At 40.1% G+C, this 23,289-nt stretch overlaps 1 protein-coding gene across 5 annotated transcripts in view; it reads right to left on the bottom strand.

The window, feature by feature from the left end:
• LOC141799230 (ERC protein 2-like) overlaps positions 1 to 23,289 on the bottom strand; it is a 185,507-nt gene that overhangs the window by 93,517 nt on the left and 68,701 nt on the right. For all 5 annotated transcript variants that reach the window (XM_074681414.1, XM_074681411.1, XM_074681415.1 and 2 more), the window contains exons 11-14: positions 16,855 to 16,896; positions 15,716 to 15,909; positions 15,426 to 15,440; positions 5,731 to 5,824 (exon numbers count right to left, since the gene is read on the bottom strand). In XM_074681414.1, the coding sequence (XP_074537515.1) occupies positions 5,731 to 5,824; positions 15,426 to 15,440; positions 15,716 to 15,909; positions 16,855 to 16,896 (345 nt within the window). The remainder of the gene's footprint in view (positions 1 to 5,730; positions 5,825 to 15,425; positions 15,441 to 15,715; positions 15,910 to 16,854; positions 16,897 to 23,289) is intronic.

Here is a 23,289-nt window from a genome sequence, read left to right on the forward strand (position 1 = left end):
AGGTGAAAAGGATCCCTCTCCACACTGGGTGATAGAACTGTGAAAGAAAACACTGGACAGGAATAATAAACCCCCAATTCTCCCTCTCTCATTTAAAAGAAATGCGCTCTCTTCCTCTTCTCAAAAGTTGACTTGGCGTCAAGTTCACACATTCACACTTTTCTGGAAGCTGTGCAGAAGCCTTGGAGACCGACTGGACAGGGTGTTCAGTTACACTTGTTGCAAATCACAGGCTAAGGAGGTGCAGATTGGATTCTCAGAAAGTCCCTACCAGCAAATTACAAAAGATTAAAGATTTTACAGGTGAAAAGATCAGGCTTCGGTCTGAACCACTGACTCTGAATCAAGTTGTTTTGTCCACAGTTTATGCTTTTCATGCATTTATTTAGGGGGCACATGATAGGGCATGGAACAGGAAACGGGGCGAGAGCTGGGGTTAACGTAGAAAAGAGCCTAGGCAGGGCTCAAGCTCAGGATGCCCACTCCAGGGCTCATGTCATGAGGCGCCCAACTTAACCACAACTGGTGCCCTACTGATGCCTGTTTATGATACAATGGCAGTAAAACAAAATGCTCTTAGTTTTGAGCTCAAAGGAGAAAGGCAAGAAGAAAAGCAATTTTAGGTACAAACAAAAAAATAGTTGCTGCACATTATGCAGAGGTGTAAAAATGGTATTTAGAGGTGTATTAGTGTTTCTTCACTGTCTAACTTTAGACGTGTCTTAAGTACAGCTTCATTTTCTTCACCAACACTCTCTTTTTACTCCATCTTTATGTCAATCAACTGCTTTCCCATATTTTTTCTTAAAGCAGTAAGGTTTGGGCCCATAAACTCTATTAAAGGTATAAACTACAAAAGCACTCGCAGAGCACAGACCTCTGCCAAGCATATTGTGATTGTCACACTTAAGTCCTGCTTTAGTGCTATACTCCCTTTCAGCAGACTGTCTGCTACAATTTGGTGTTAGTTGCGGGTTTGTACGATTATTTGTTACCTGACAGTGTTGAAAATTATGATGACCCAGTTCATATTTCATATTCCAGATCTCAGTATCCAGAATATTGCCAGGATCTGGATCGTACTTTTACATCTGTCAGAAATTATGATGACCTTGTCTTGTATTGTTTTGTAAAGCAATCCGACCATTTATCATGGACTTATATACACATATAGTGAAAACGGCCCTATCTCACTATGATAAAGAATACTTAAAAAAATCCTGGATTCAGACAGTGATCCACATCACCTTTCAAAATTTAATCAGTTCTTTCTTATTCCATTTTGAACATTTCCTGAAAATGTCATCAAGATCCATTGGACAGTTTTTGAGTTATGTCGTTCACAGACAAACAGAAAAACTCTCCAAAAAACACAACCTCCTTGGCGGAGGTAATAAGGAATAATGGATCGTTCTTAAGGTCATGCTTTTGTCAAGTCTCCAAATACTGAAAATTTTGATGACTTTATCCCTCAGTAACTGTAATATGAGCTCATAGCTGATATTTAATGTTGTGAACTGATGCTTTAACACTAGAGCTAAAGGAAACAAATGTTGATTCTCAGGTTTGTGATTGACGGGTATATCTGAACATGACTTTGCATGTCCAATAGCATCACTAAATCTGAAAGTATTAGAAGTAGACGCCATTTGTTTTGTGTAAAAGAAGCTCCAGGCTAAGCAGTGCCGTAGATAACACATGGCAAATCTATTGTGGGATCTCTCGAAGGATATGCTAAATGCATGGAAAGCGTTCAGTGCCAGTAACACGCAAGGAATGCACGCGGATGGATTTTTAACTGCCCCTAATAAATATTCAAGAGTGTAGAATCTGAACCATACAGTACACACACGCTCACTGAGGTGGCAAATGACATCACCCCAGCTCCCAAGACTGATCCTCTGATTGGAAAGCAAAGATCCACTGACTGCTACATCATAAAAGAGAATATTTATGATGGAAAACAGCGGTTAAACTGGATAATTCAGCAGCTTTGAATTAATTCAAAGCGAGAGGATTATTCCTAAGTGCGATAAAAACAGCTCCAGTCTGGCCAAATCACAAGTGGATACTTGTGGATCGTCACGTCAGCATGACACAGCTGGAGGTGAGCGACAAACACCCACACGCACGTACAGAGGCAGGCTGTGTGTGTCAACAGTCCAAAGCTGTAATTGGATGTGACAGACGGGCGGTAATTTGATGCACCAGAATCAACAAGTTCTGGTCTGGCCCCGCCCAGCAGACAGAAGGAGTCACATGCACGCACGCACACACTCGTTCGCACACCCTGCTGTGATGAGACTACAACCCACCGACCCTGGAGTGTAACCTGACCAGAAGCTATGTCTTACCATGTGTGAGTGTGTGAGTGTACATCATGTGTGTCTGAGAGCATATCTGTGTGTGATGTGAGTTTTATTAGTAACACGAGAATATTGCTGGCTGTTAAGAACAAAAAGAGTGGAAAAAGGGGGCAAGAGAGATAGAGTGAGAGGGGTAAAAATGGAAAGATAATTGCCTCTGCTGCACCAATCATCACCTTATACCCTTGGGAAGAGCCATTATGGAGTCTGGCCGTCTTTGGTTTGATGGAGGGATTATAATCACTAAAATAAACGAGCGGAGAGTGAGAGAATGCATATTTCCAACTGCTGTGCACCTATGATCCCTGACTCCACACACACACACACACACACACACACTCACAGGAATACAAACCACTTACCCCAGTAGCCTGGTTCAGGCAGACATGGGCATCTGTCTCTGTCAGAAAAGTCAAGTGAGCAGCATTAACCACTTTGTGTCCTTCCCATGATTTGAAAAATGTTAAGTATGTGTGCTTTAACAGGAGTCTCATGTTCACTTTCAGTGAAGTGTACAGCCTGATGGAATAATTTAAGGCTATGCTTAGACTACAGTTTCTAAATCCAGGCCAATTTAGAAAATCACATTGCATCAGTGAAATATGTAGAAACTTCACAGGTTTTAATCTCTTTTAGATTTAACTCCTCCAGACTACAGGATTTTCAAAAATGAGGATTCACCTCCCTGAGGATATGATAAGTTCCCTACATGTGCAAGACACAGCAATATGAAACCACATCCTAATCTGAGAGTCATTTCTTAATCTCTGTGAGACAAGAATCTAAAGAAAACCAACAGCAACAATGCTCTGCTGTAAGGAGGCTTTGACTGAGCTAGGTGAGAACAAAACGTAGACAACACAGATCGTCTATTGTTCAGAAAGAGCTGAAAGTGACTGTGTGTTTTCTGTAAACAGGGGTATCCCAGCTAGCCTTAGCTTTAGTGCTGGAGTGTTTACTCTTTCTTGGAATCACTGTCCATGCCTCTGTCGCCTTTCATCTCTCTTGGCCATCCGGGTTCTGCTCACTGAAATCATCCAGATTTGAATTACTCTATCAAACATGGTTGGTATTAAAGGCAAGGCTTTGATGGCACTCCAAGCCATTTAGTGGGTTTAAGATTGGATCAGTTAAGCCCGCACGCAGGCAGGTAATCTGGGCCAAACATTGGTACCAAACAAGGACCCAAGCCAGATTTTCCTTGATTGTCAGAAGAAGAAAGCAGGACATAAATCAGCTCAGACCTTGTGTCGTCTTAGAAATAGTAAAAGTCCTTGAATTCCTTTTAAAATCCCAGATTATGAAGACAAACAAAAAACATTCATAATCCTTACATCTCTGAATAGAAGGGAGGTGGAGGGGGTGGATTGTGGCTGATGCTGCTCTGTTACAGACACAAGAAAAAAGAGGCCTGTGTTAAAGGCTCGAAGTGAACATTTCCGATGTGTGTTTTCTCTGTGTTTGTGAAGTGCAGCGTGGCGCGATGGAGACGATGGAGCGGAGAGATGCTATCTCTCTTTCCCACATAAACTCTCCTGGAAAGACAAGGGAGAGGGAGCAATGAGGGAAGGCCCTGTTTGTTTGTGTTTACCCTCGGAGCGTGGTGTGTTCCTGATGGGACTGTAGATAAACAGAGGGAGTGGAGAGGGACAGATGAGGGAGGGCGACAGCAGAGCCTGACTGCTGAATAAACATCATGTACAGAAAACATACAGAAAATACAAAACAGAGAGCACATTACAGAGAGTAAGATGGAGTACGCAAAGGTCAATAGTTTTTAATGATTAATTTGAATCTAAGGATAATTATTTCATCTGGAAGTTTTTATATTCTATAACAGGGGTAGGCAACCTAGGGCATGGGTGCCATAGCTAGCACATGAGGCTATTTGCGTGGCACGCAGAGAATAATTACAATGAGGCAGAGGACAAAATAAATAAATAAAAGATCTATTGTTTTGTACTGTATTTAACACTTCACGAGAAACTAAAAAAAATTGTTTGTCCCTGCATAAAAAATTGACAAATTATGTAAATAGTAAATTTAAATCATGGTGTTACAGGTTTGGAAATGTGTCCTGCAAGCGTGTCACTGCATATCTCTTTGGAGGTCAGTCTGCTTGCTTGCAATCGCATCCATTTAGCATAATAATCAAGGCAAACAAACCAAGTTCCAGTCATTCTTTTCAACATAGATCTATTTCCAGAGATGGCTGAAAATTGAGTGATATGCACCCTTTGCTGGGAAAGTGTGGTATGTAGGGCATCAAGTGGCCAGCGTCTTTTTGAGCCCAAACACAAAAACAGTGTTAACAAAGTATGTGAAACAAAGCAACACATTCAAAACTTTCTGTACTGTAACCAGGCAACGGGAGGAGGTTATACTGACTGTCGCTGATTTTTTTAAAGAAGTAAGTATTTTGGGGCGTGAGTGTATTTTAAAGTGGGGATCCGTAAAGAGGTCATCCATAAGAACTGGGCATTTGTTATTATTTCTGTAAATTTGAGTGGATAAATAATTTTTGTGTGTCTCATGTAGTTCTCATGCATTCCTATGAATGTTGCAAGTTTGAAAAGTCAAAAAAAAAAAACCATGAGAATGTCTAATGTGAGTTAAAGTTCGCGCAAGAAGTTTTTTTGTTGACTCTTTCTCTTTTTTAAAGTTGAGTTCATCAATCATTGAGAATCTTTGTCCTGAATTACTTTTTAATAAACTCAGTCTGACACCTAACCCCTCCTTCAAAACAACTACTTGTAATGAGATCCTGTTTGTTTTAATGGTCTGGTTTGCTTCTTTTTTTTTGATCACTAAGGTGCATCAGTATTTGTATCATTCAGTTTCATAAGCAGCAAAATCTTCATGTGATAGCTTTAAAAGACGTTGCTGTTGTGAAGAAGCATGTAACTTGTGCAGCAGTATTAGTTCTCTTATGTTATAGACGAATGACGGATACAATTTTTGCATGTTCTATAATACCTGCAAAACCTGTGGATAATACTCCATTATAGATAATATAAAATAAATCATATCCAAAATGATACGTCCTGACTTCTCTGCCTGTCTCACTCCCTCCTCATTGTTCTCTCGAGTGCTGTTATGCCACCACTGCAAGTTTGCATTTGGAGCTGGTTTCTGCTGAACTAAATGTTTTTATCTTGTCCTGACTGTCTGATGTACTGAGGGAGGGCAGAGGCATGAAAGGCTGGAGCAGGGCTCTGTCTCTGATCAGAGAAGCGGAAATGCACAAAGGAGGAGTTAGGGCTCAAAGGGAAAGTATTGGAGTGAGGATGAGCCATTGTAGTGGAAATCATATCCACTTGTCCACACACACAGTGCATTCACACACACAAACACATATTCAAACCTGTGACAAAGAGTGTGGATGTCCATCAGCCACGGGGTCTTTCCTCATCTCACCCGGCACTATCTGCTTCTGGATGTTCGGGGACCTGATTTGCCTTTAGATTGGAAAAACAATAAAGACAGAGAAATGCAACAAGAATGGAGAATTATTCACCAATCGTTGGGGTCATGCTATTAAAAAAGGTTTGTATGTGATACAGTGTCACACATCTTCTGCACAATATACAATAGCAAATACATATAGTCATATGTATAGTCATCAAAATACAGAGCTTATGATGTGATTTTTCAATAGTGCTATATTCTCAAATTTATTATAAGTCTTGAATATTCCATCTTACAGGGTAGCTGTTGGGTTCCAGTGTGCTCTGTAAAGCAGAAAAGCACTGTGCGTATGTCTACTCTTAGTAACACGCCAGACTGGGACAAGACAAGACTTGACCGGTGGAGGTGAGACACCACTCTGTAAATCTGTCAGCGACCAAACACATAAACACACGCAGACAGGAGATGCAAGCTCATGCACCCACACAAACACACATTTTTAAAAATAGATGTGCGCAAGAGGTAGACGGGATGACACAAAGGCACTCACAAAGGGCTTCTGTTTGTAGAAAAATAAATTGTGGCAGAAAGAAACTGACACACAGCATAATAAATCTGCTGTCAGTGTGCATTTTTTAAGGGCGCTGATTACAGAGCTGAACCATGTATTAACCGACCAGGTTGGATGTGAATTCACCTCCACACTCAGACCAGTTTCTTGTCATTTACCAAACAGACTTAGCCACAGAGGTATGGCAGAAAAAAATATGCAGTGGCAAACAGTCACCGAATGGTCAAACCCCATGCTCTATACAACACACATAGCTGCATTAGCTCACACAATCTATACTTTCTCACAAGCACCCTTAAAAATAGAATCAAAGCACCCTCTTTGAGCTCACGGTCTGGCCTTCATACTTAAAAGAAAAAGGCGTAGAGAGTGCGAGAAAGCTGACAGTGACAAATTAGTGCTTAAGAGAACCCTCCAACACTGTAAACAGGCTGTGACCGAGCAGCTGCTAAAACGCACCACATTATTATTCCATATCCACCACTGCTGTGTTTACTCTGGGCAAAACCTACAAGCTGCCCCCACGTATGGCCAAATATTTGCTGTCACAGCCCTCAGAATAGGGTGTGTGTGTGTGTGAGTGTGTTTTTATAAGTGATATTGGTGTGCAGTTAATGTAAAATAAACCTAACAAGACAACAAATAAATTTAATACACACTTACCTTGCCACACACACACTAACAGATTTAAACCCACTGAAGACATTTTGTTTTTATAAAAGAAGACAGAGCAGGAAGGGAGTACTTTATATCACATTTATATCTAATAGTTCACTCCCTGAAAGAAACAAACACACACAAAGTGATAATCTATTAATCTGGCCTGCTGTTTCATGTTTCTGATTTATATATTTCTTTACATGTCACGGCTGTTGATTTAAAAAGTTATCTTTTATCATTTTTATGAGTGGGATTCAAAAAGTGCTGTATAAATAAAGATAATTATTCATTTCTGTTATCATTATGAACAGAGTAGAGGTAAACATACACAGAAATTTACACGGTAAGGAGTATGAGAAGGATGAGATTCAGTTTATAGTCTGATGTTTGATGTCTGTGTGTGTTTTCATAAGCTCAGAGGCATGTCCGTAGAGAACAAACTTGCCATGAGGGCCGTATCAGCTATCACACACAGCCGCTACTGGCACAGGTGTATAAACCATCAGACACGCCGGTCCCCTCTGATAGCTGATACGCCCACATCGACCCATCGGTGCAAAATGAAGAAAGTGTTCTGACTGAAGTGGAGCTAAATGAGGGCACACAAAGTGTGAAGGAGGAGTACAAGGGCTGGGCTGCATGTGAGCGGAAAATATGAAGTAGAAATGTGATTTGTTGATTGTCGAAATAATTAAATTCATGGGGGGAACATTGTATTTTATTGCCATGATATTTCTTAGAAAGATTAAGTAAGGTGGAGAGCACTGTTTATGGATCCAGCTATTTCCTCAGCTAAGTGAAATAAATCATTTTTCATGTTTCCTCTTGCTTCTTTCACCTGGAGCACCCAAAATATCCACCTTCCAACATAAGCAGCTCAACTTTCTTTCAGGCTGTAAAAACACAGCATTTAACTTTATTAAACCCTTTTTTTAATGTCTGTTATCATATTAAATCTCGAAGACTGTTTCCATTACTCCCTTATGTTGTATTTCTTTCTTGTTTATCTCTTATTTTAGTGTCCACTGACAGTGTCAATGAATGTGTGGATATGGATGACGTGCCCCCTTTCCCATGGAAAAAAAAATGAAGCGAAAACACTACCAAACACTGCGTGGACAGTGATCTGGCTGGTGTAGCTGTGGATTGAACCCCTGTGCAACAACAACAAACAACAAGTTCAGTGAATGCAATTAGTGTGTATTTTTATACTCCTATTCATTTCTCATCTGTTAGTATCTGAGTATTTGGCTTTACTACCATGAAGCATAGACTGTGTATAGAGTGGACAGCGTGGCTCCACTATTTATCATTGTACGGTTTTGAAGCCAAAGTTCCCCCGTCACAGGCGCAGCCATTGTAGTAGTGAGGGAGGGATTCTGGGAGAATCTAAGGGGAGCTGAGTGACAAAAATTATATATATATATTTTTCTTTTAAGAGTCTAATCACTTCTTGACTCTACCTCCAGACATATTTTACAATCCCCGAAAAAAATACACGCTGTCGATCATTGTTAAACGTTACCTAAAGCCTTTTTTTTGACCTTGTATAATTAATTAAAAAACAAAACTTTTTAGAAAAAAAGAGGACTTGGATACCAGAGAGCTAGATGATATCACAACAATTGGATGTGAGAAACATTTCTACGAGGAGTATTCATTTTTTAAAGTTTGACCACAGCCCATCTGGAATGGCTGGAACGATGGATTTTTTAACCTTTACTGCAGCCAGCCACCAGGGGGAGCAGTTTTTGTGGCGACCTCACTTCGAGCCAAGCAAGCAGACGTCCTTTTTTTTTTACAGTCTATGCCATGAAGTAGTTGTGCAGGCCATTTTTACATTCTATGCTAACCCGTTCAAAATGGCATTGAAAAATAAAAATCTAATGACCCTCTAATTGCTGAATGCCTTTGAGCAAGGCCCAAAGTGAACACCTCAAACAGAGCAGCTAACTTCCCAGCAGCAGGAAGCCGCGGCTGAATTGAGAACCTCTCTGACTCTGAATGTGGGAAAATGTGAATCTTAAGAAGGGTGTTGCTGAAGAATTCGTTCTCAGTTATTTTTCCTGAGAAAGTCTAAAGAGGTGAAACATCTACTTTACATTTACATATTTTTTCCATATTTCCTCCTCTTCTCTTTTGAAAAACATCTGATCTCGAGCAGACAGGGGGCACCATCAGGAGACTTTGTAAAGTAATTAGAGATAGACACTGTATTAAATATTGTGCAAGAAAAGGAGGGGAGCATGAATAGGAAACAGGAGGAGAAACAGTTCAGCACTATTGCTAACTGGATCCTCTCCAGTCATCCTAGCAAAGGCAGCAGAGAGATGTGTATAATTTGATATTGCCTGTTGCTACAATCACAGCAGGCAGAAAATCCATTATTTATCCATTTTTGTTGATGAAATAAAACTTAGTCAATCACTTCACCAAAATGTTTGTTCTTTGAGTAAGTATCCAGTTAATAAGCAGGACAATTTATGGTTCGTGGGTTGAAATGGCAGGGTGTGACATGGTCCTTTTAAGTGCATGGCATGATAAAAAAGAAAATCTAACTGTCATGTCATTCACTAAATGAAGGGAATTTTTTGTCTGTATTTGTTGTAATGACAAACCTCATCATTGCAGGTAGAAGTTGTCTATATCATTCAGACATTTTTGTAAAAGCTTATCTACTGTAAAATATACAAAATTAAATTGTGTAAAAATGTGTTAACTGTTTTGCAAAGCATAGAAAATATATTCACAGAATTACCAAAAACACAATGTAAGTCATTTTTACAAAAAAATCATTTGGTTTTATTTTGAATACTGAAGCCCATGTCCACTGAAGTAGACATGTCTGTAAATTTCTGGAAAAAATCTAATATTTATAATAATAATAATAATAACAATTAATAATAACAATTAATAATAATAATAATAATAATAATAATAATAATAATAATAATAATAATAATAATAATAATGATTATTGGTAACTTTTTTTTTCTTTAACTAAGAAGAATAAAAAACACTGAAAGGAAAAAAAATACATGAGCTTTCATATTTCCTTCATCAGAGGGTTAAAAATATCACAAATGAAGCAAATTTAGGTTTTAAATTAATGAGCTAGGGAAAATGTTAACCCAATGTGAAAAAGTATTTGACAACAGAGGAAAGGGAAACACCTCTGCACAACAGGCAGAAAGTGTGAGCTGAACCAGACTCATTGGTGAGCAGCCATCTGTCGTGCGGGTGCATATCTAAACAGTTAGTGAAACAGGAAGTTGACAGGTCAATCTCAAAGCCAAACACCTGCAGAACCACACGTGAAAGCACAGTTTCCAAACATTTTATATGGAAATATTATACACAGAGACTTCAAAGTAATCTGTCTACTGGCATGCATGCATACAGAGAGTGTGTTTTCAAAGATTGATGCTCTTAACATCTGGTGTTTGATTATAATCAGAGGAATAAGGCCAACAATGATTTGCGTGTGTTTACGTCTTGGTTTGTGAGTGTATGAATATTTATCATTCAACACTGAGTGATTTCTACCCGCCAATCGACCCTTTGCCAACTCTACTACCGACAAGTGTTTCCTGCACTTCCTCCATAGACACACAAGTGCACATTTGCAGATATAGACGTGTGCACACATAGAAATAAATATATTTATTCACACACACCTCCCTTTTCCTGTGACTCTCCCTTACATACTGAGGTGCTTACCACGTCAATAACTATTTTATGGCGTGACCGGGAGGATGAATTATTTCTCAAAGTTTGGCTCACACTGACATTAAAAATATCAGACTGTACGGATATTAAGAAGATGGCTGCACAAAACAACTCTCCAGCCAGGTTTTTGTCATGCTTTATATCTCAATTTTCACTGCAACTGCTGTGATATAAAAGGCTGTTGAATACTGCACTTAGTTTTGAAAGCAAGTTCAAATTTGTCCTGTTTTAGAGACTCTTTCAAAGGTGTGACTATTTAATTTCATGCAGAGGAAAAAAAAGTCATGATACCACAATTCCAGTTCATCTTTTCAACACAAACTGCCTCAAAAGCTATATCATGATGGTTTTGAAATTCTACTTAACAAACTCAACAAGCAACTCTGATGTAAACAGTGAAAAGAAATGCCTCCACATATCCTGTTTCTTAACATCTGCAAAGAACGGAAAATACAAACAATAGACTACCAACTGCAGTCACCGACGACTTTAACTGGAGGTCTGAACAATGAAAAAACTGAGTGAGTATTTCTGCTGCTGCTGCTGGAAGGTATTTATTACAAGGACCTGCTGGCTGCATTTATCTTCTCTCTTTGCTTTGTTGCCAACTGGATGAGAAAGTGTCTATTTCCTCATCTGCTCCCCTCTTGGTTTTGCCAGATAGTGGTTAATAGGCCATCTGACGGAGGTCCAACAGAAACAGCGATTAAAAGAACATCTATCCTCCACTGAGACACATCTTGCTTCAGTCCTCCAGTTTTACACAGATGTCCAATCACATGGAGAAATTCCTCCGCCCATGCTGTCATATCAGGTTTGTGTACAAATAAAAGGGGGTATACACTCCAAATCACAAAATTAATGGTCAACAAGGTTCCAATTTTCTGGTTTTTAGGGATGATTTTCCAAGTATGCGTGTGGCGTCAGGCAGAGAACCACAGCTGAACTGTTCTGAAATAATTAAGATTACACATTTTACAGTATTTAAAATCAGAAATCCTGATGTTTGGGGGAACCCAATGGACAGCCATGGATTGCCAGGTGGACTGAAATGATAGCTAACTGGAAAACGAGCTGATAGAGAAAAGGAACACCAAGGAACAGTGTACATAAATAATAAAGATAGATGGGGGTTTAAAATGAAGATTCGTGGCAACAACACCATGTGGCCTGTTTAAGACCCAGAATCAAACTGATGGAGAGAGGAGTGAAACAAGCGTCAAAACTCCAGCCACAAATTTATTTAGGATCAACATGTTGCAGCTTGTGGCCTACATTAGAGGCATGGTAAAAACATATTGCAGATCACATTGAAGTAGCCTTATCTACAGTATTCTTTGGTATGACTCTGATGGAGGCCACAAGTCGATACATGTTGGTCTAAAATAAAATTATCTTTACTACAAAAGCTGCTGAAGTTTTGACACTTCATAGATTTCCTTTCCTCTCAGTTCAATTTAGAGGTAGGTAAAGCTGTACCAGAATGCTCTGCTTCAAGAGGAGTTCAACAGGAAACTGCTACTGCAACAGATGCATCAGGTAGCCAAACAGCCAGCAACAGTCAGTTTGACAGCTGACCCATCCTCCACTATGTTTGTTTACTTTCAACTAACATTCGACCGTGAGAGATTTTGCAAGACTTCCAGTTTTGAGAGTGGAGACTGCGGTTGGTGGGAAATGGAATCTGGAATGGGAATGATGTGTGGAGGGCTGTGTTTGCCACTTATTTGCACTCAACACACTATAAAAAGAAAAGTGTTAAATCGTAATTTGTCGTTATGTGTAGAGCGTACATAAAGCCTTGGTTTGGTTGTGTTTGCTAATCCAGATTTCACATTGATAACATGACAAGACAATGTATGGCTGCAGTGGCCTTCCTCTGATAACCTGTGGCTGATCTGCATGTGACCTCTAACCCTGAGGGGAGGGGTCAGACTCGTAGAAGTGACTGACACTAATGAGAGAGACGAGCAGAGGGAAAGGAAACTTATCCCAATCTCACCCAAAACCTACTCCACACACTGCTGTGCACACACATATGCACAGAAACTTACTTTGATTCAAATGAGTGTGTGTTCGCTCCAGCAACAGCTACATGTGGGTAAAGGTATGACGCATACACACACACACACACACACACACACGTAGAAACAGAGAGTAGACTGTGTGAACGAACTCTGCGGGAGCTACTATATCCCCATTATACTTGATCCTCGAGTGTTCCCACACAGCTTGAGTCAGCACTCGGGTTCCATGCCAGAGTGGAGAGTCTGTAAAACGGGTAATGAATGAGGCAGGAAACTGTGTTGGATCCAGAACATGCAGCACATCCAGATAGATTTTAAACCATTCGGAAACATTGCGAGTGTTAACACACCTGGTGGGGCCAATGTGTGTTGAGAAATTGTTCTTTCCCATACATTTCATAGTTGAGGCTACTTTTGTGCAAAAACAGAAAAACCACTCCATATCAATCTACGGTGTTTACAGACGTCCAACTAGCATCAACTAAAGCAGCTGTGTCTTGGATGGAGACAAATTACAAAGAGATGCAAAAGCATGTCTCTGTCTTGTTTTTTTTTTTAGATGCATGAACACAAACATGAAGTCAACACTCACACAAACACTCTTGTAGAGTGTCTCCTTGCTGGCACTGAACAACCACTCATTTGGGTACACATACACCATGCCAATCCATAAATCAGATGATAATTGAGTAGCACTGTGCCAGTAATAAACAGAGTAGTATAAACAGCCAGTGTCTGGGCTGGATACACCACCTCCCACTGGCATGCTGCTGGCTGACTGCCTGGCAAACTTAAAACACAAACACAGGTACAAGCACAGAAAATGTACATTTGATGCATGCATACAGTCATTCAATGATTGAAACAACAAACTTATTTATTTGATGACCTCACAGACACAGGTGAAAAACAGGATAAGAGAAGAAGAAAAATGTTTGACAGCACGAAGAAATGAAACATGAGGAAGCCTGAAGTGAACACATCAGGTAAATTTAGGTCTCCAGTAGAGGTGTGGCGAGATCTCATCTCACAAGATGTTGTGATACTTTATGGAGGTGATGCCTCTGTTGAGGTAAACCTTTCAGGGGTGTTTTCAGAACGAACACTGTTTGCCAACTAGAGCACTTGGTGAAATTTTAATTCTTATCTACAATTACAGCATAACCCCCATGTGGTGACGCTGCATAAAAAATAGTCCAGTAAAGCAGAAAAGGTTCTGTCAAAGAAGAAGAAAAGTACAAAATTCTTGACAGTAGCTGTGTCCAAATTCAGGGGCTGCAGCCTGTGAAGGCTGGGTTTGAAGACCAATAACGTCACAGCGGTGCGCTTAAGGCTGTCTCATTTCAAAGGCTCCTCCAAATGCCACCAATGAATCCAGCCTCCTTTTCAGGTGCTGCAAAGGCCGGATTCTGTGAATCCTTCTTAGCTTCACATATCCCAAGATTCATCGCGCTTGAATGCTGAAGATGATGGACTCGACTGAACTCCATAAACTATTTCATCCAGTTGTGAAATATTTCTGTGATTATGTGATTGTATTTCTAATACCTTGAAAGGTTTTTGTTTTACTGCGGAACAATGTTTTGTTTGGGCCCTATTGAAGTAATATACTAAGAAAAAACAGTTCTTTATAAATCTCCTCATTGTGGAAAAATTCTGTGTTCATACGGGTGAATCCCCAGGAAAAAAAAAAAACTTGATGGTTTAAAAAATTTCAAAAAGCAATTAAAACTATGACAGCTTGCTTTTTTTTTTTTTTTTTTTTTTTAATCTAACATCCCCCCTAGCGCTTGTTCAAATGCGTAAACTGTATGATGTTGCCTAAATGTTACATGTACATTGTGGTTCTATACTCTATCAATAAAGAAAATAATAACAATAGAGTAAAATATTTTTTAAAATGTGATAATACAAACGTCCTGTTTTAAATATAAGGTTTTTTGTTAATGTGTTTGAAAAGTAATGCAAGGCTGGCAGGTGAGGGCAGCGCTGCGTGACATTCGAGAGTGACAAACAGGAAATGTAAACCAAACTGTCTAAATTCAGTTTGGCGTTTGCGGTCTATGCAGGCCACAAAGCCCAGGTCCTCCAAAGACTGCAGCCTTTGTGGGCTGCAGACCCTGAATTGGGACACAGCTTGAGAGCGTCTTGTTTATAGGCCACAGGTGAGCATGTCCTTACTGGTGGTTGCAGCTGAAAATGAAGATGCACCAGACTGAGTCAACCTGCAGAGGCACTGTTCAAAACGGACAGCAGTCAGTGTTATGGTTAATAGAGTCTTCAGATCGTAGCTTATTTCATATATCTTGAGGTTATCATAGTGCAAACACCATAGTCTTGTCTCGTCTCATGAGCTGAATGTATCGTCACACCCCTAGTCTACAGTTGATTGTTTAGAGTCTCCAATAGTGTTAAAGCAAAGACAGGAAAGAACACTAGGATTGTTTTCTGTAAATGCACTACACATTTACAGTCCCACAGGGATTGTCAAAAATGAGCTCCCTGGGAATCACACTGAGGAAAAATGCCCCACTCTCCAACTTTATACCTGAGAAAGTTTCACTTCAACCCAACATTCATGGCATGGTGTCAAAAGTGGTGCCTATGGACAATGCAGGCAGTATGATGATGGTTTGTTTAACAGGCACACTCAGAAGTACTTACCCTGGTCTGCAGATGCTGGACAAAAAAAAAGTAAAACAAAAAAAAAACTTAGGTCACTATGTGCTATGATTACATCAGGGAAAAAGCACGACAGAGTGGAAGTGGTCTCAAGTGCTGGGAGGACACAATCTAGACAGTTTATATCTTGTGGATTACTCTTTTCTAAATAGAGCACTTAGGATTGAATTGAGATCTTTCAAAGATCCGGTTACTTTAAGGACACTTCCTCCTAAGGACACCCAGATGGCACGCTTTGATGGAGGTTTTAGCCTCAGAATTTTGACCCTCACCTCTCTAGATCAGCGATTTTCTTCTCCTTGGAAGATTTGTCCAGCTCAGCATCCCTCAGAGCTGCCATTAGCCTCTCCACCTCTGCTTGTGACTTCACAGATTCCTCTCTGTTTCGAGCGACCTCCTGCTCCAAGAGCCTCAGGCGATCTGTGATGTCTGGACACTTGCGTAGTGCTTCTTCCATGTTTTGGGGCTTTGGGGAAAGAAACAGACATCCAAGAGAAGTGAATTGATAAGATGAAGACAGCAACAATGCAGTGCAGAAATGAAACAGATACAGGTTTTACACAGTTTGAGCAAATTACAAATCACTAGCTGTATTATCTTAGTTTAAAGCTCATGAGAGTCATTTTTAGCAGATAATGAAACAAACACATATTCCTTTTAGTTTTTCTTAATTGTCCGTAAAAACAGATGAGACCATCATAAAGAAGAATAATTCTGGGATTATAAATTGGTGGCATCCTATACACAGGTGCTACCAATATACTAATGTACTACCAATGCACCAATGTAAAGGTTATATTATTTTGCTACAGTATGTAACCCAGGTGCTATGCTAGCTTCAGACGGCACCATATTAGCTTCACCATAGACATGCACCAGCATGACCACCAGAGCAGTGACCATTATCCACTGGGTGTAACCAGAAAATTTGCAATTGTCCATTGTGTACTGCAAGTATCCCAGCATGCTTTGCAGCAAAAAGCTCAGAAAAAGCCCAATGCCTCTTTTTGTTAGCGTTTCCATGCAATAATACCCAATTTGAGCCTTGAATACAGGTGAGACCGACAGAAGGCCAGCTAATGCTGCCAAAGTGCTGCTAAAGTGAACAAAGCACACCTGAAGTGAACAAACTACAATGAGCCCCATGAAGTGCGACTTGGACACAAAGTGCAGAGTAGACTGACAAAGTACAGCTAAGTATGACGGAGCACATCTGAAAATGACAAAGGACAGACAGGGCTAATGGATGTTGAGCTAAGCATGACAAAGTGCAGCTTAGACAGATTAAAGTTAAGCTAGGTCTGGCAACAGAGAGTTGATGTCCTAAAACGGCCTCTAAAGACAGACACACACACACACGCACACAGAGACACAAGAGGACAAACAAACAAAGCAGCATAACAGAACCTACCGTGGGGCTTCCTGCTGGTAACCCGTCTACTTTTGCTGGGATCTAGAAGTTATTTCAGAAGAGAAAACAGATGGAAAATGAGGATACATTTAAAAAGAAAATAATGGTCTTAACATTTAAAAGAATGAAAATTGGATACAGATAAACACACAGGGTCAGCTGTGATATCATCCTGCATGGTTAGCTTTAAAACCCAAAAGAAATGGTAAAACAATTTCCAGTATGTGGTTAGGGTCACATTGTAGCTGAAGCAGAAACAATATGTACCCTTATCCATCCTCATCCCATCATCACCCCCCTCATTCCTCTGCTGGTTACATCTCTGTGGTTTGGTTCTATCAGTTGTCTCCCTGAGGCGTCCGTCATGTCAAGTTTGCAGTTCAGTCATTATCATTATAAAATTACCATCTCCCTCTGTTTGCCAGCGATTTTACGAGACCACCAAACATCTAAGATATTTTTTATTCAAAGTGAAATGTTGAAAAAAAGAAAAATACTAACACTGATGGATTCTTTGTTCTCTGAGAAAAATATCCCAAAGGAAGTTTGAAACCTAGAATTATCTCTCTCCCCACTCTTCCCTCTTTCTCTTGGTCCTTACTCTTCTTGGTTCAGTGTGTTTGTGAAGACAGTTTAACTTGTTGAAACAGCTGAGGCAAGTCGTTTAAACATCATCAAGTGAGCACGCACACACACAAACACACCTTGCAATTTATTGTCAGGTTGACATTAGTCTGGGGTTATTCATGAAGCTCTGCTTGAGTCTGTACTTAGAAAAAAAGAGAATGTCTGTTAACTATTACCATGACCCAGTCTGAATCAATGCCTCTCTCCTATTAGAACAAACCCAGTAGATAAACTATGTGCACAGGTCTGGTCCTGCAAAAGGGAGATACAACCACAAGCACGGCAGAAGGATTATAGCTGCATTATTGAAGGCCTATTCTTGTATTTATTTCAATTAAAGCACACATTTTGCTTACTTTAAAAAAACATCTGTAAATAAAGCTGCTCTAAGATCAGTCTTACATGAAGATTAGACTGCACTCAGTCTGATAACAGTGTAAAGGTGCTTTTCAACCAGAAGCTCCTCTAACTCCTGTATGTGCAAGTGGCAAAACAATGATCAATCTCTGCTAACTTCATGCTTTGGACAGATGCTAGCTAAAGCGCTTCATTTTAGTTATCAGGCTCAGAGACGACAATTGTTTTAGAGGTTAAACTAGGTGAAGCACACCTGTTTGTAATATTAATGTGAACAGCAGGTGAAATAAAAACACTCCTGGTTCTCTTCCGATCAGAAATGTTCAGCTTGCAGATCCTGCTTTTTATAGTTCCTGGACCTCTGAAAAGTGATAAACCTCAGTAGGGCAGCTGCATGGGATAGATCAAACACCCAAGAACTATATTTAGACTTGAATTTATGTAGCTGAAAGAAGCACATGGTTCCTCAAAAAGTTTGTTGGCTACAATAACATAATCAAGTCCTACTTTAATGTTATACTCCCTTTCAGCAGACTGTCTGCTACAATTTGGTGTTAGTTGCAGGTTTGTGCAATAATTTGTTACCTGAGAGTATTGAAAATTATGATGACCCAGTACATATTTCTTATTCCAGATCTTAGTATCCAGAATGTTGCCAGGATCTGGATCGTACTTTTACATCTGTCAGAAATTATGGTGACCTTGTCTTGTATCCTTTTGCAAAGCAATCCGACCATTTATCTTGGAGTTATATACACATATAAAGAAAACAGCCCTATCTCACAATGACAAAGAATCCTTTAAAATAATCCTCGATTCAGACGGTGATCCAGATCACCTCCAAAATTTAATCACTTCTTCCTTATTCCATTTTGAACGTTTTCTGAAAATTTAATCAAGATTCATTTTTTACTTTTTGAGTTGTGTTGTTCACAGACAAAACCTCCTTGGCAGAGATAATGACAAGAAACAGTTAATCAGTGTCACTCTAAAACATGCATGTCCTCACTGGAAACTGGTCTCGCTTCTTAGGCAGCATTGGAGGCAATTCTAAAACCGGTACTCCTAAAGGTTAAAAATACATCAAACATGTCAGTCTCAATTTATCTAATAATCTAATAATTTGTCTACAATACCTACTGTGTGCCGCCATGTGACCTTAAAGAGCCCCTTAGCTTGACATAGCACGTGCATACACCAGGGCCTCTACTTACAGTTCAATGGAACATTTGGAAGGTAAGTATAGTCCATGTTTACCCCGTCTTCATCCCCATTACCTCCACACCTAGTCTAACACACACTCATGCACTCAAAGCAATCCTCACTTCAACAAAATGCATTAGGCCCAAGTGGATCAAGGTTTGTTTTGATCTTAGAAAAGAGACTCACAGACTGGAGAAAAGCAGCAGCTAAGAGATCGGCTGGTCCAGCTAAAATTTGTGATATTATGACAGGAGGAGGGAGGTCGGTACAGATATGATTACATATCTGGTCACTCAAATTATTGTTATCATTCCTGGATTTGTCCCTGAAGTGTAAATAGTATAAATAACTTTAATGTGTGCGGCCACCACGATCTGTGTTGAGTTATTTTAGTACTGGTCAGAGGAAACCAAGACTCACAAAGGCTGTGAGGCATTAAAATGTCAAAACTTTAACTTGTATAATATACATTTGACGAAACCTGACGGGTGCCAGATTTTTCAACCCAGATACTGAAAAATCTAATGATTAAACCATTATATATCTGCTGAGATCAACTTCAGTAAACGACAGCACTTAAATTAACAAATTGATTAACTTCATATTATATTAAAAAGAACTAGGAGACATCAAACGAGGGGTAACACAAAGGTAAAAGGTAAGGAGGAAATGACATCTTGAAAAGACCAAACACTCTTATGATTTGAATAAAAACTTGAAGTGATTTAAGCCAACCTTCTGTAAGGTCTCTATCTTCCCTGAGGATCCTTAATGTTTTACCCTTTGAAGAGCTCAGAGTGTTTAGTTTCAAAAGTCCTTTATTAACCTCGGAATCAACAAATGCTGTTTTATTGGAAAAGGATGAGGATGCAGTGAAGTCAAAAGACCTTTGAGGTCAGGATAAAAAGCCCCGCTAACAGCTTGACTGAGTCACTAATACAAACATCAGCAAATTCAGTGAGTGGACCACTGTGTGTACACAATGTGGCAAACACAAACCCTCCATCTACTGAGAGGTAAACCACTGCAGCTGAAAACCTTGTACATCCTTTTCTGGAGCTATTAATGATGAACAAGTCATTACAACTCTTATCATAAAAATATTTTTATCAAAGCTCCTCTGAGGAATGTTCTGTATAGCCGCGTTTCCACCAAGCAGTTCGTCTCGGTACAGTACGCTTTTTACGGCGTTTCCACTGACTAATCCCGGGACAGATCCCCCAAAACCGAGACGAGCCGGCCTACTTTTCTGGTACCCTTCCTTATGGGTGCCAGATTGAACCGATCCGCTCTCAAAAGGTGGAGCTACAACACTGCAGACTGTTGATTGGTCGGTAGAATCGTCACTTCCCGTGCGACAGTGGTGATAAAGAAAGACACAAATCCCCGCCATGTATAAATCTCCGCTGAAAAGTGTATTTATTTTGGACGATGACTGGACAAATCAACGTGCCATGGACGACCGCCGAGGTCCAGACCTTCCTCGGAATCATCGGCGAGGAGGCCGTGCAGAGGGAGTTGGACGGGGCTATGCGGAACGAGAAGGTGTTCTGACTGGTGTCCGAAAGAATGGCTGTTGAGGGGTACGCGAGGACTCTAGATCAGTGCCAGTCAAAGTGCAAGAAACTCCGTGCCGAGTACCGGAAAATCAAAGACCACAACAGTTGAAGTGGCGTGCAGAGGAAGAACTGGAGGTGGTTTGACCTCATGGACGCCATTTACGGCTCCAGACCGGCGAGCAGAGGGAGAGAGGGTGCCGTGGACACCGGGTCGTCACTGCTGGAGAGAATTGCTGAGTCCTACGGTTAGTTTCTTTTCGCTAAAGTGTTCCTGTGTTTCTGAAGTGTAAGTGTAAGTGTATGTGTCAATGTTGGAGCCTCTTGTGGACAAAGTGAAATGACTTCTCTCTTGGCTGATATTTTCCTGAATAGAAATTGAAGCTGACAGAAACTTAAATTGTGACTAGCCAAAAGTCTACAAGTAATAAAAATATCAGAGAGAAAAGGGTTTAAATGAAAACAGTTTATCAGAGAAAGCTTAATCTGCTCAGAGTCTGCAGGTGAACTGTGTTCAAGGGATTGTGTGGGTATTGTTAGCAGCACTATGATCACGGTAATAAGACAAAGCTTTCATACAACTTATTGTCCATTTTTTATAAGTAAAAAAAAAAAAAAACACTGCTGCACAACAAGATCCAGCCATCTTTAACCAGACAGTAGTTATCATTGACCAGAGCTACACTCTAAATTCATTTTTTTTCTGACATAAAATGTCATCCTTTAGGCTCTTAACAGAGTAATAAACCAGTCATTGTTAAACTAAGCAAAAAAAGTTTCTTCTGCTTGCTGTGAGTTGTCTTGTCTGATATCCTTTGAGTAGTTTAAATTATTAAAAACTACAGTATTTTATGTCACTGTCAGTTCTGTTTTTTAAGGTCATAAGGAGTCATCAGTATCAATTTAAGTCTGTTTTATCACTAGCTTTAATCTTCTTCAAGTGGATTTCATGTACCCTTTTGAAAACATTAATTAGCATGCATTGGGAGGAGTTTTTTGTTTTGGTTGTTTTTTTTCTGAGGAGCTCACACCAATAGCAATATACCAAAAGTATCAACATACATAACAAGAAAAGGAGGATTCAGCTCAGGTTTGACAACTCTTAATTCATTTTCAAATATTATCAAACCACTTAAGCTGTATCTTTTCTTGATGCATCTCAGAGTCTTAAGGAATGTCTGATGTGTATTCCCTCGCTATTTATCGCACTCTTTTTTTTGTCTTGCAGCTTTCCTTCATTTAAAGGTAGGGTCTGCAGGAATTTCCGTTACTTGTTAGTAACGGCTCCTTCTTCTTGGCAAGCTGATTACGGGTATTTGGCACAAACCTGCTCAACAGAAAGCCAACTTGCGTTGCTCTTTGTCCCGTGCTGCTTCTTCAAATCTAATCACACTGCCAAATCACTTGCCCACTGGGCACTCTGTGATAGGCTGATGTAACCATACCTAGAAATGTCCCGAAACAACCAAAACATACCAAAATACAGGCTGAGGAGGGGTTCCAGGCAGACAGGGACACTGACACATGTAGAGAGGCCCATAGGAGATGACTGAGCAGGATTATTCCTGTAAACGTTGACATTCTTTTTTTTTTAGAAAAATCCTCTAGACTCTACCTCTAAGGTTTGCCACAGTGAATCACTTGTTTCCGATTTGTGTCCTGAATGTTGCCTTGGCACAGTTTTACATCAAATGGTAACAATCTAATGGTAACACTGGCTTGTGACCTCCTAGCGGGTGGGTGTATTGTTACCCCCCCATAAAGCATTAGTTTGAAAGGTGCTTTGACTAATCTGACCCCTTAATTGTAAGCATACCGTAATATCACCGTGTCCAATCTAATCACTCCACAGAGAGTGTAGAGTGTCACTTTTTTATTACACAATGATGGCGGTTACCTTGTACTGCACATGGGGAGCTGTATTTTGGAATTTGTAGCACTGATCTTGCACTGGAAGGATATTTGTGACAGTCTATGATGATACTGACGTTGATCTGCATGTTTTTTAAGCATGTGTGCAGGTGAGTGTCGTGAGTTAGTTGATCAGATTTAAATCTCAGGCACTGTCAGTTCACCTCAGGCCAACTGAATATTACTCCTCAGCACTCCTCAGCACTGCAAAGATCAAACACATACAGGCATACACACAGTTGCAGGTACATGTAGGGACAGACACAAACACACACATGTGCACATATCATCAATAAAAACATACAAACTCTATGTATCTTTTTTTTAAAAATCTGGAAGTTTACATAACAGGCCTGATTGCTGCTGTCTGCACAGGGTAGTCCAATTGAGGCAACACTTCCTTCGCACTGTCAAAGTGTGAACTGGCTCGCTACAAAGAGTTACTGAGCTGCTGTTGCTTTCATGTGGTGCGGCGTCAACATTCAGCAAGATATCATTTCACAGGAATGGGACGTGTGTATGCTCTTTAAGGATATAAAAGAAAATATTCTCATAAATTCTGGCAGGGCGAGAGTCTGTCCTGGCTTGTAAGCCTCGCAGAGGAAAAAGAGAGGGAAAAAAGACAGCGAGGCCTCTCACTTGGCACCCAAACAGGGATTGAGGGATCTTTTACATCCATAAATCACTCTCTCTTAATTCATCCCTTTATCCTGTGGGACAAAGTGCAGGCAGGCCGTTTGCTGGAGAGTTGCTAACAGTATTTTGGATGCTCACAGGGAGG

The sequence above is a fragment of the Halichoeres trimaculatus genome, unplaced genomic scaffold (assembly GCF_033239565.1).
Source record: "Halichoeres trimaculatus isolate MK-OKI-2021-1 unplaced genomic scaffold, fHalTri1.1 fHalTri1_scaffold_11, whole genome shotgun sequence".
NCBI lineage: Eukaryota > Metazoa > Chordata > Actinopteri > Labriformes > Labridae > Halichoeres > Halichoeres trimaculatus.